Raw genomic sequence first — 14,270 nt, forward strand, 5'->3', positions numbered from 1 at the left:
GAATAAAAAACTAATATTCATACACAATAACTTCAAGTATTCTTCCAACTTACACATTAAAATAAGTAGGAGCAAAACAAATAAAGTGTGCACACAAACTATTACATCCTCTATGAAGACATACACATTAATGTTCCACCAGTAAGGTATAAAGTATCACCCACAAATCCACTTCACAATGGAAACAGAAAAAAACAATGCACTAAATTTCTTGGATCTTACAATCACAAGAAACAACCACCAGTATTAATTCTCCATCTACAGAAAACCCACATCTACAAGTACTGTTATCCACAGTTCATCCAACCACCCGACAGTGCATAAATATGCCAGATTTACACACGTGCTCCACAGGATAAACAGAACACCTCTTAAACCAGAAAACTACACAGAGGAACTAAATCTAATCAAACAAATTGCTGTTGAAAATGGCTACAAAACAGACATCATAAAGTAAATCAACAACAAGGTAAAAATGAAATACAAAAATAGCGGCCAGCCACTCAAGAGCCCAATCAAAGGACCTGAAAACCCAGAGGCAGTACACACAGACAACACACACACCATACCAGGAAAAAGAGACAGATGGTACACACTAAAATACAATTAAAAAATTGGAAACATCTTGAAAAACCAAGGAATCCCAATAACAATCAGAACAAAAACACAGTTCAGAAAAGGCTATGACCAGACAAAAAAACCTCACACTTCCCCGAAAGAACCTCTTCCCCATCACACACAGAGATAAATGAGGAAGAGAAGTTGTAGCTCCTGCTACAGTTTTCAAAGCCTTCTCGCAACATGCGATACATCTCTCTCAACGCGCACGAACAAGATGGCATAATGTTCTTGATCATAAACAAAGTGTGAAAGTTTTGTTTTTCTGTATATAGAACAAATAACAGATCAGTACACACCAAAACTGTATTCCACAACACTACCACAACCCCAAGTGTATAATGCTGACATACTAAGTTCACCTTTTAGTATTTGTTTACCAACAGCCGCTCATATAGTTGCAGATGACATGATGCATGCTGAGAAAAAACATAAACAGAAAAAAGCACAGAAAATATGCTGCAAACAGCGACAATAATTCTTAAAAACACGTCATAACATGCAATAAATAAGGTAGTATGAAAATATCCATAGAAAACTATATTTCAAAAAATGAACAGTAAAAATGTACTAATGTGTTTGTATAACTATGCTATTTTCTGCCTGTTTTAGAGTAAAAGAACCCACTAATGATGGTGATATTTGTTGCTGAAACTAGTTTGGGAAATAAATAAGTAAATAAATAACAAGGTGTTTTGCATCAAAGCAGACTCATAATTCTGATATTGTTGTTTTTCTATGCAAACACAGAACAAATGGTAGAGTTCCAAGATATACTTATAAAGTATCATACCAAAATGAAAATACATGAATAAAAAAAACCTTGCTCTTAAAAACAGAAACTCTTTTAAAACCAAAAAATAAGAACCAACCTACTACTGTTTCATCTTGGTGTTTAGGAAACAATATCCAAAAGGATACTATTCATACCATTGGTGGCTGAATAAAACTCACACAAAATTAATTACTGGCCTAACTTTTCAAAAAAAAGTAAAGGAAAAGGAAACCACAGTAATGACCTGGCTGCAGCAAAGCAAATGCCTTGTACATTCACGTGTGCAAGTGTGGGACGTAAATGTAGAACATGACAGTGTAAACCACTGTGTGAAGAGCTACACAACTTTGTCCGCACAATATTTGGTACATCACAATTATCATTTATAGTCAGAACACCATTTCTGAAATAAAGTGATTCTTGTGTTTACATAGACATCACAACCTCTGACTGAACTTGTCTAATCACTGGAATACAAACTGTTCTACGATACATAATGAAATGTATGGAAATTTTTTATATCTGACTTTAGTAATTTAGACATTTCTTGTAATCAGTGCTTGCAACAAATAAATAAATAAATGGCACCATTTCCCCCATTCCTTTGTTCACAATGGAGCCGAATGTAACTGTTACCACAAATTGGTTTATTGTGACCATTGCACAACTGAAACAATTGTATGTACATTACTGTGCAAACATAAGAATTTGCAATAAAATGTAAAACTAAAATTAACTTTTTAAAATGTAATTTAATTTGCAAATTAGCACCAAGTTACAGTGAAGACAAGTCTCTCTCCAGCCACAATAAAATACAACACTTGCGCTATCTATAAACGTACTAGTTACTCAAATGCATATGTCGTACATTCAATACCCTTACAAAACTGCTTCATACAGCAAATTATTTGATACATTTTCTACCACAGACATGTTTTTTACTGTAATTGAAGTTACTCACACAGGAGTAAACTTTACAATAATGTTTACCTTTTGTGTTTTGATTCCTCTGTAATGAGAACATTAAGCTTTCTTCCAACTTCCATGAAATTGGCTTTTATGATATCAACAGAGAAAATGAAAACCTATACTCTCAAGCCAATGACAATTTATTGTTTCAAATTCAAAAATTAAACTCTTCCAAAATATATACATAGTTGGCCTCTTGTTCAGTCATCTGTATTTACAAATTTACATATATTATCTATGTACAGTGATATCTTCAAGGTACAGCTCTGCTCACATAATAGTTATGACAGTTTCACATGGAAAAATAATAATAATCTTTACACACATTTCTGCCGCCACAACAATACAAAATGTTGCATGGTGGTCCAAATGTCCTTTAAATGGCAGGCAGAGAGAGAGAGAGAGAGAGAGAGAGAGAGAGAGAGAGAGAGAGAGAGAGAGAGAGAGAGAGAGAGAGAGACCTCCTCACAACTCAAAAATATAAGTTTTAGATTTACAAAAGCTGACAAGACATTTATTATATCTATAATTATCACTACCTTGGAAGTGTCATAACTATATTAACTCTAAAAGCCACATAACGTCTATGACATCACTTACTGTATTTTAATTTCATATTTGCATACAATATATCTTATTAACACAGCCAACAGTTTGTTCACAAAATTCACATTCCCCAACCAAGAAAAGTTTAATGATTTGCTGTAAACTTTGCTTGACAGCTATGCTTTACAATTATCAGTAACACTATAATAAACATTTCACATTAGGCCATTAAAATGTAGTTTGCATTGCAAGAAACATTTACTGACATAATAAAACTTTTTTAGTATCAGGCCTTTGTGTTGTGCAGGTTTCAATTTACTCCCCGTCTATAAAATAATGTGTTAGTTTAATATGAAATACGCTTTCGTGACACTAACATTGTACTTTGAGAACGAAGTTTCCCACATCTTTCTTGTATAAAATATTCTTAGTATTCTAGCTGCGTCAAATTAAAAGTGAGGCAACAGGAGTATCAAGCATATTTCATACAACACAGCACTTGTTTCCTAAAGCTACCTCCTCAGCTTAAACCCATTTTCTATGTACCATCGCATCATTGTATTACAGCACAATTACACAGGTCAGTAAACCAGTCATCGTAACAAAAGATTTTCAAAGCCTCATGGTCACTTCACCAAAAAGTTCAAAAGTGAGGGCAGGAAACAAATAACAACAATAATAACATCTGTACTGCACAGGTTTCTAAGAAGAGCGACAGTACATTACCGGGCAACTTTGGACTTCCAATTTGCAATCAACAGATTCACTTGAAAACAAATGACAATTATGTAAAAATGTCATAAAATACTAATAAAAATACAGAATGTTACTGTTATCATTGGTCAAGTTTACACCACAACACCACGAAACATAAAAAAGAAATAAAGCAACTACAAAGTAAAAATTCACAAGTTACGATTTCTCTGGAAATGACAGAATGTGTTGTAGTACATGAGTACTACCGCATGTAAAGATTTAAAGATAATATCCATAATGAGAAGAAGGTAACAATTCTGTATCAAGAAAAACACACGAATAATGTGGGAAAAGGAATTAAAACATTCAATATTGTATAACATATTTTAAACAAAAAAATAATATGATACCTGTACTGTGCAACATTTTATAATTATGGCAGTGTAATTTCTCTGTTACAAGACTGTATTAGTTCTTAAAGTTTCTGAAATTTCAGAACAAACTGTTACATTATTATTATTATTATTATTATTATTATTATTATTATTTTCCATTGTACTGAAGCAAATAAGGTGGCAACTAAATGTGTCCTGTGAAGAATTGTTAATCAGACTGATTACTGTAAGAGGCTCTCTGATGTAGCAGTATAGCTTTTGACACGTGAAAACCAGAATGGTGGATAACGGCTTCCTTGCACACTGAACGAAGTAGTTGTTTCATTGCCATTACGAAACCTCGTGAATATGGAATAGCATTCCCACACAAGCTGCACGTGAACCTTCTCTTTGTAGTTCTTTATCTGCAATTTCTATCACAGAGAAAGGAAAACAGTGTTAACATCACATTATATGATAAAAAAAAAATAACAAGTAGCAAAAAGTGAACTGGTAAGATCATTCATTATAACAAGCTTGTTAATCCTGATTAGAAAATTGTTAATAGCAAATCATGCCAGAGAACAATATTGCTGCATGTTATGTGGTTGTGGTAGTAATAAATTGCAAGATTCTCTTGCCTGTACAGTAATGAAAGCTTATCTAAGTAATCATCTAAATCAGTGGCGTCCAACCTTTTGGCTTACTTGGTCCACACTGGAAGACGACGAGTATTTTTGGGCCACACATCTACATCTACGTGGATACTGCATAAGCTGCCGTATGATGCATGGCGGAGGGTACCCTGTACCACTACTTGTCATTTCCCCCCTGTTCCACTCGCAAATAGAGTGAGGAAAAAAAAAAGATGACTATCTGTATGTCTCAATATGAGCCATAATTTCTCATATCTAATATTTGTGGCCCTTACGTGTGATGTATGTTGGCAGAAGTAGAATCGTTCGTTGACATTTCAAATTTTCTCAATAGTGTTTCTCGAAAACAACTACGCCTTCCCCTCAAGGATTCCGATTTGAGTTCCTGAAGCATCTCTGTAACACTTATGCACTATCTGAAACTACCGGTAACAAATCTAGCTGCTGGACTCTGAACTGCTTCGTTATCTCACTTCAATCCGACCTGGTACAGACGCCAAACACTTTAGCAGTACTCAAGAATAGATCAAACCAGTGTCCTATATGCGATCTCTTTTACAAGCGAACCACTGTTTCCCAAAATTCTCCCAATAACCTAAGTTGTCCATTTGCCTTCCCTACCTCAGTTTTAAAATGCTCGTTTCACCTCATATCGCTCTGCAATGTTATGCCCAGATATTTAAATGTGTAACGTTCCCTGGCAGCACACACACTATTAATAAAATGAAATGACATTTAATTGTTCTATGTACGCCATTGTGAAGCAATTCGTATGTACTGTAATTGTTTAACAAAAAAGTATTATTTAATTTTGTATAAAGGACATTTGTTATTATTGTAATATTTTCTGTAATAATATTCTCGATGTATTTATGATTGTAATATTTCTATACTCATAATGTAATTACAAAATATGTTAATATCTGCGATAAAAAAAATGTAAAATACAGCCACAGAGGAAAATAATGTTGTAAGATTACAGAGACATTAACAATCAACAATAGTATAAATAGGGATACATAATGTGCATTCTTTGTCGTCTCCCTCGAGAGCTGAGAGAGAGAGAGAGAGAGGAACCTGTGACATCGCATTTTATGAATGAGTAGACTTCTTTTGTCTGTATCTATCTTTAGCCTCCATTAGAGGAGAAATTACAAAGTAATGTAAGTTTAATTTTTGTTGTGGTCTAAATACATTATAATTTATCAAAATTGTGTATTACTAATGTAAATTAGCTTGCCCATGTCATATATAATATTTCTTTAAAGAATTTTCAGCATTTTTAGCGATTATCGTTGGTGTTGCTGGGCTGTGCCGCGACCAAACGATTTGCAGCGGCGGCACATTTAAAAAATTGTTCCGCTAAAAAAAATTAACCAATCCTGTAAATCGGGAGCAGATAAAATTAGCAGTGAATTATGAAATATTTTTCTTTTACAGCGATCCTGAGGCTGACAGAATTTATTACTGGTTTTACATTTGTGCATTCATAGGCGGATAATTAACGTTGAAGTTGTTAATCTGTTGGTTCTTTCAATTTCCAAAGCAAATAACTTAAACGTATAGTGAAGTGTGTTTTGTCAATGATAATTAAACGTTCAGCTCAGCTTGGCAATATTTAACCATTTTATGCTAACAGAGACAGTCTTGTGTTCCATAGCTAACGCCGGGAAAGAATTCAGTAAATATTTAAAAAAAACCACTGCATTTAGAAAATGTGTGCCAAGGCCGAAATACGTAAAAAAATTTAATTTATATAATTTTCAACTAAATGTTCTTAATCAGTTAGTATGAATTTATCAGCATGAGAGGGTTGCTAAGGTTCACGTAATTTTAAATGTGCTTAACTCTGTCTAAATGAATTTTTATTACTACACGTAAATAAGGGGTTCTACAACAAAGTTCGTACTGAAAGAGCAAATAACAAAAATATTTAAAGCCATTTCTTCTCTATTTTCATCCATTTTCATTTTTTTACATAATAAATAAATAAATAAATTTTTTTTTATTTCATTAAAAATGACAGACCATGTCATGCATACTGTAACCAAACATTACAGGTTTGTTCTTCCAACTCATCTCCATTAACTTGCATTTTTCCACATTTGTCTAAGTCATCTTTTATCTCCCTACAGTCACTCAACTTCAACACCTTACCATACACCTTGGCATCATCAGCGATAACTGCAGACTGCTCCTCACCCTGTCCACCAAATCATTTACATACATAGAAAACAACAGTGATCTAATCACACTTCCCTGGGGCACTCTTGACGATACTCTTTTCTCTTATGAACACTCACCACTGAGGATCGCATACTGGGTTCTATTAATTAAGAAGTCTTTGAGCCACTCACATATCTGCGAACTTATTCCACATGCTTATACTTTTGTTAACAACCTGCAATGGGGCACAGTGTCAAACACTTTCCGGAGACCTAGAAATATGGAATCTGTCTGTTGCCATCCATCCATAATTCTCAGTGTATCATGTGAGAAAAGGGGAAGCCGAGTTTTGCATGAGCAATGCTTTCTAAAGCCATGCTGATTCGTGGACACAAGCTTCTTAATCTCAAGAAAGTTAATTATATTCAAGCTGATAATATGTTCAAGCATTCTGCAGTGAACAGAAGTTAGGGATATTGGTCTGTAATTTCGCGGGTCCATTCATTTACCTTTCTTGTATACTAGAGTCACTTTGCACTTTTTTCCTGTTGCTTGGGCCTTTGTGCTGGACTAGAGATTCACGATAAATACACACATAATCTACTTAACACTACCATGTTGAGAAAAAGGAGGGGGGGAGAGGGGAGTGAAGGGAGGGGGAGAGAGGGGAGTGGAGGGAGGGGGAGAGAGGGGAGTGGAGGGAGGGGAGAGAGGGGAGGGGAGGGAGGGAGGGGAGGGAGGGGAGAGAGGGGAGGGGAGCGAGGGGAGGGAGGGAGGGGCGGGGAGGGAGGGAGGGGAGGGGGGAGGGAGGGAGGGGAGGGGGAGAGAGGGAGGAGAGAAGGGGACAGAGAAGGGGTAGGGAAGGGTAAGTGTGAGGGCAGAGGGGCAGGGGGAGGGGGAGAGGGGGGAAAGGGAGAGTGAGAGGGGGTCAGCTTGAAAACATTCATTTTATCATAAATTTGATAGAATTTCAATTCTCGGATCGCACTGTTACTTACTGTTGACCACAAGAGGCCTGCAGGTTTAACATCCATGTTCTAAAATCTAAATCTTCAACAGGACCAGATGTGAACTGGGTTCCTTCTGAGAAACACACTGCCATTAATACCCAATTCCTACTTCAAGCCCTCCCCTCTTTCATCCTGTTTCACATGTCCCTAAATCTCTCATCATTCCTAACTGTGATCTTCTTATTTAACATCTTGATTACCCATCACAGTTCTGAATTTTCTTTAGTTTCTCTTTTTTTCTTACTATATTATGAATTATTCATGACTCACTTTCCTCATTATTCCTTTTCCTATAACCAAGTTGTTCTTGCCCTTACTCACTCTATAAAACTCCAAAGGGAAATCTCTCATGTATAATATTTATGACACTCTGAATAATGGAACGAGTAAAGATAATAACTCTTCATGTAGCTGGGGCTGTACATGTGCACATATGGGTACTCTGTTAATTTTGAAGAAGGATTCAACTGAAAGCTCAGTGATGTTCTTAGCCTCTTATGTGACTATAAACAACTGAACACCTCAGATATATGGTGTATTGTACGTTTACTACTTCCATCATTTATATTCCATCTAGAATATCCATTACCATACTTTTATGATAATCTGGCTAGGCAGCAGTTCAATTGCCTTAACCTGAATTCCATTCAGTATTTTGAGAGGCTTATGTAGGGAGAAAATGTTAATTTTGTAAAGGATAAGTTATATGTTAGGTTTTTCATTCATGCAACACATGTGTTTTTCAACTAAGCATCAGTATGATGATGGTTATTGGAAAAAACTGTTTTTGAGATTTATAACTCATTTTCAAGGAAATGAAAATTATGACAGTTTGGTCAGAAGAGAGTAGCATGTACACATAACATGAACATATAAACAAAAGTGAGCCAAAAATCATATCAGAACTGTTGGTACCCCATTATTGGCAGATCCCGAGCATGGGTGGCAGTTGTTTTCTGTATAACTACTTTTATCAGCACACACAGCCCATTCACTGAATAAATACCTCACTATTCTTAAAACTGTTCCTACCACTTCATTTTACAATTTTTGATTTATTTTTGTTATTGCAAAGAGACTATTCATTGCATATTATCTTACTATTCACGTACTCACAGTTTTCATTTTAATCCTTCTCCAATTTTTTATCCCCTACAAGCTTCTGTTCATTATTTTTTATTTAAGGTATTTCTAGAATCAAATAGAAAAATCAGTACTGATATAATCCATAACATGTGAAGATGTGCATGTTTTGGTGTCACATTTCATCCAAAGATTAATGAAAAAAGTCTGAAGACACTAACTTTGAAATAGACTCATATATTACACCAAAATTTTAAAAGTAGCTGCCTTAGTCATTATGGAATGTGGAGAAACAGCTAAGCAAACCTAGGTTATGAAAGCAAGACAAAAGGTTTTTCAGTCGGTCACAGTCATACCATTGATAATACCAGTGAAATTTTTGCACAACTACATAAGTTAATCATGAATACAATCTGCACAATCATTTTATTTCAGCTATTTTGTTGACTAATCATGTTTCATTCCATTTGAATTGATAAGCTCGGGTACCACACCATCATACAATTCTTGGTTTTGATCAGTGGAAAGCCATTCACAGTTGGTACAGGTTTATAAAGAATCTCACCCTTCAGTTTCAACAGTTAAGAAATGGGTGGCTGAATTCAAACAAGGCAGTACTTATAACTTATAGAGTGCAGCAATCAGTCTTTTTTTTTGGAAAATCTAGGATGGAATGTAACAATATTAGAGAAGGAAAGTTGAATATTCATAGAAATGTGACTGATGCCCAAACAACAGGGACTTACATGCATCGATAATAGAAAATAGTGCATTGAGAATGGCTAGCCACTAGCCGAAAGGTGGATTTGTGTAATAAAATCTAAAAAAGGATGACTGATTGCTGCACTCTATAAGTTATAAGCCACATAACAGTCGCTGAGTGCACCCACTTTCTGAATGGAAGGTAACCTGAAGGCAGTACTTATCTCAGAGGTGATCAATGTATAACACACAAATTGTAACCATAAATGAAAGCACCAAAAGAATCTGCATAGTGTGGTATTGAATGATCTGCGAATAAAAGTGTGTGACACAGCTGACACCACAGGCAGCTTAGGAGAAAGGAATATGACTTTTTTTTTTTTATCTTCATGTAAATGCAGCTTCTAACACTGGTGAAGGGAACAAAAGAGGGATCTGAAGTATGATTTATTGCAATAGCCATTTTATCCATCAGGGTCTGGCACCTTCCGACTTCCAACTGATACCATTTACAAAGAAATTTTGAGCCTTTACAGATCTTCCAAAATCACATTTCATTAATAGAATTCATGCAGAAAAAAAGATAGGAGAAAGTTCATTAAGTTACATGAAAATTACAGAGTGAGGCAGACATCAAAAAAGATTTTATGACTGGCTGACTACCATGGTGAAGGGTTACAGGACTGGGGGACTTTGCCTTTGGTTGTGTAGGCAGGTGGAAGTTGTAGGAGCCACAGGGTGTGAAGCATATCACAAAAATGTGCTTTCTGTTGAGAGTTTAATTTACTCTGATAGGCTCCTATGACATTCCAGTGCTACCAAACTTTGGATGAGAAACTTTGAAGTCACTGGTAGCACTATAAAGAAAAGAGGTGGTAGTGTAAACATTCTGCACTCAGGACAATACTGAGCATGTTCATGAAGCTTTAAGAAGTTTGATCCATCACACTGCTGCTCTGTCAATGGATTTGCTTGAACTCACATTTCCCAGTCATCTCATGAGCAGAAATGATGATATTCCAAAGCCTCCCCATTTAACAAATTTATTGCCTTCAAAAGTTTTGCTTTTCGGTTATCTCAACTCCAAAGTTTTCCAGGAAAACAACCACAGAAATAGTGATTATTTGAAGGGAAGCATTTGCCAAGAAATAAACAACATTCCACTGGCGATTCTGTTAATGGTTTTACCCTCGAACTCTGAACATGTGTGGGGAAACCAAGGATGTCATCTGAGTGATACCATATTTAAAACTTTCAAAGTAAGCTACACTGATGTCCAAAATTAAAGCAACAAACTACTATTTCCCCCCCCATCCTGTGTCTACTTCATGATATAACCATAGAAATTGTCAACATATGTGGGTACGATCGTGTTCTTCACGGAAGATGGCATTTTGGTCAAAGGAAAACTACGTCAACGATGATGTCAGTGCACCTATTGAATAGAGTAGTGTTTGCTGGATAGCCCACATCTACAATTGCTGTGTACACAGTCACAGAAAGTGCAGTATGGCACAGAGAAGATGCCTACCAGACTCTCTGCAGTGGAAGGTCATAAGAAGAATGGAAGCAGGGCAGTCGCAAACTCACGTGACCCACCTAACGTGAATCGTTCTGTTGTTTCTCACATGTGGCACCAGTTTATAGAGACTGAAACTATCATGAGGACCAGGGCAGGGCCAACCACGTGTGACACTAGAAAGAGGGAGGACTGTTATTTGGCTGTAAGGGCATGATGGTACTGCCCTAGTACTGGGCAGCAACTGGCATCTGACCTTGCAGCATCCGAGGCAAAAAGTGTAGAGAAGGCTTCGACAGGTGGTCTTTATTGGTGGAGACCTACTATAGGTGTGGCTCTGTCTGGAAAGTGGTTCTTGATGGATTCACATCTGAAGGGAATGTGGAACATGATTTCAAGACCCGAACATTGTGGAAAGAGACTGATATTGAGGAATCAGAAAGATTCAACTGCTGTCAGTTATCGTGACGAGGTCTTGGAACCTCGTGTACAGTTGTTGCGAGGTGCTGTGTGCCCAGACTTCAAAATGATGGATGATAATGCTCGACCTCATAGAGCACGAGTGGCTAATGTTTTCTTGGAAACAGAAGATACTGCATGCATGCATGGCATGGCCTGCCCACTCTCCTGATTTGAATCCCACAGAGCGTGTCTGGGCTGCACTAGGGAGACAGGTTGCATCACGTCAGGATCCACTAACCACTCTCCAAGACTTGCGAGCAGCTCCACGGGAAGAATGGGTGTTACTGCCTCAACATGACACTGATGACATTATTCACAGTATGCTCTGTCATAGTCAGGCCTTTATTGCCGCTAGAGTGGTCACACCCCACTATGAGCACATTAACCAGTTGTCGAGTGCAAATCTGTTAAGTTGGAAAAAATGAAGACCATTTTCCTCTACTGTTATGAATGTTGCAGTTGTTTATGATCCATATTCTTTACATTGTTTCTACTTTGCTATCACCTCTTCACAATGTTTTGTCACAAAATAAACACAATCTTGGAAAATTTCGGTTTGATGCTTTAATTTTGGACACCAGTGTATTTCCACCAATGTACATTGGAGCCACTTCAAAAATAATATTTTTTTTTTTTTTTTTCAATTCTCAGTTTGTATGAATTTTTTTTTAATCTTCCCATTTGAATGCCTGGCCCTGTACTGTACAAAGTAATTGGCTGTTCAACTTAAATAATAAAACTTTTTTTATTGCCTAGTCAAGAACATTTCACCTTGCCCTCATACACATATTTACTGCAAAACTAACCAGATGGAAAGTCTGCTCTCCAGGATCATACAACTGTTCTCCACGTCGTCCCTTTGTGCGTAATTGTCGCTGAGATTGCTGCTGTTGTCGTTGAAGCACCACAGTTACACAACTGCCCGAAAGACAATAATACCCACTCAGCACCTGTCAGAAAACATGGAAGTTCCATTACAATATTGCACTGCGTTAAAAAAAAAAACTTATGAGGAGATAAAATAACTTTCATAGCTACATGCAAATGACGTGTACACAATACAGAAATTATAAAGCAATCACTTATGCTCACAACATGTGATTGGCTATTAACCAACACAATACATGGTGTGAGGCAGAGGATAGCTGGTATCTGTAATACGTGTTATCATCTTTTGTTTGGTTTACTGGCAATCCTGATGCATAATGAATTTGTATCCTACTGTGTATAGTACGAACTGGCCTCTGATGTTATCATTATAACTTTTGTGTGAGACAAGTACATCTATTGAGAATTCACAGCAAAAGCAATAACTACGATCTAACTGCGCAAGCATCACGTAAGCTACTGATTCTTAACAGAAGCTACATATCGCCCCAAGACTTTTTGCATAACTGCAATCTAGCATATGCTTCCCAAGCTACAACTTCCATACGTTATTCCATACACTGCTTTAATTGTTGAAACAAAGGAATTTAATTAATTTCACTGCCTAGTGTTTTATATGTGATACTGAACTCAAATTAAGAGAAGTCTCTTCTTAAGTACATTACTTCACATTTACACATTTTAAGGGAATAGCTGGCAGACACAGCATCAGTAACAGTAACAGGAGCCATCGATTACGTTGGCATATCAAATGGATCATACCTGAAATTATTTTGGCTGTTTTGAGTTAATTTGTTCCAAAATTCTTGAATTCTGAACAAAAACAGTGCTGAATGCATTCTGCTCAGGAGTCTCTACATGCAGTCAACAATGCTTTGGGACTACTGATGCAGAATGTAATAGGAGACAAAACATGAGCTGACAGACATAATGTTGAAATTAAGTCTCATTCATACCAGTGAAGTATTCTAGGTTGCCAAGATCGATAAAACCTTGCCAAGTGTGGTCAAATGTGAAGCTTATGCTAAAAGTGTTCTTCAATTTTAACGGTACAGTGCACCACGAGTTCTTTAACAGTGCAGTGCACCATGAGTTCTTACTACAAGCAAATTCATCAATAAGGAGTTCTGTTTACAAGTTAAGCAACGTTTGCCTGAAGCAACCCAAAAAAAGTCCAGATTTGTGGTGGAACAATTCATGGTTTCTGTACCATAATAATACACCTGCTCACACTTTGTTGCTTGTCTGTGAATTTTTTGTCTAAAACAATTCTTTAATGATGTCCTAGCATCCTAATTAGTCCCTGTAATTTTATGTTCCCCAAAATAAATGATATTGTTAAAAGGCTGTCATTTACAAGCATTCATGAGATTAAAAATGCACTGCTGAGAGGGTTAAATGCTACTCCAAAGACAGGACATCCAGAGGTATTTAGGAAACTGGGAAAAGCCCTGGCATAAGGGATAATATATAATGACATATATTTTGATGAAAATAACATTGATGTAGACTAACAAATAATCCGAGTATTGGCTCCAATATTCACTACTGTACTCTAAGATTGTTCCTGATGCTATCAACACCAAGACCCAGCCAACATTTCCTAAAAGAAACATTGTCGTCCATCCAAGTTTCACGACTATAAGACGACTTTCTCTTTTGCTTTTTTATGTGCTTACTTGTATGAAGTATTTGCATCACCAGTCAATTGCATCAGTTCTCTCTACCAGAATCTTTCTTGGCGATCTACTCCAGATAAATCCCATTCCATCCAGTGTCTTGTATAAAACATCTTTCTGCCAAGAA

General features: G+C 36.5%; 1 protein-coding gene across 1 annotated transcript in view; it reads right to left on the bottom strand.

The window, feature by feature from the left end:
• Nucleotides 1–2,125: 2,125 nt before the first annotated feature.
• LOC126469251 (F-box only protein 9) overlaps nt 2,126–14,270 on the bottom strand; it is an 83,861-nt gene continuing 71,716 nt past the window's right edge. The window contains exons 9-10 of the mRNA XM_050096617.1: nt 12,383–12,526; nt 2,126–4,412 (exon numbers count right to left, since the gene is read on the bottom strand). Coding sequence (XP_049952574.1) covers nt 4,221–4,412; nt 12,383–12,526 — 336 coding nt within the window. The 3' untranslated portion in view covers nt 2,126–4,220. The remainder of the gene's footprint in view (nt 4,413–12,382; nt 12,527–14,270) is intronic.

Source organism: Schistocerca serialis, chromosome 1 (assembly GCF_023864345.2).
Source record: "Schistocerca serialis cubense isolate TAMUIC-IGC-003099 chromosome 1, iqSchSeri2.2, whole genome shotgun sequence".
NCBI lineage: Eukaryota > Metazoa > Arthropoda > Insecta > Orthoptera > Acrididae > Schistocerca > Schistocerca serialis.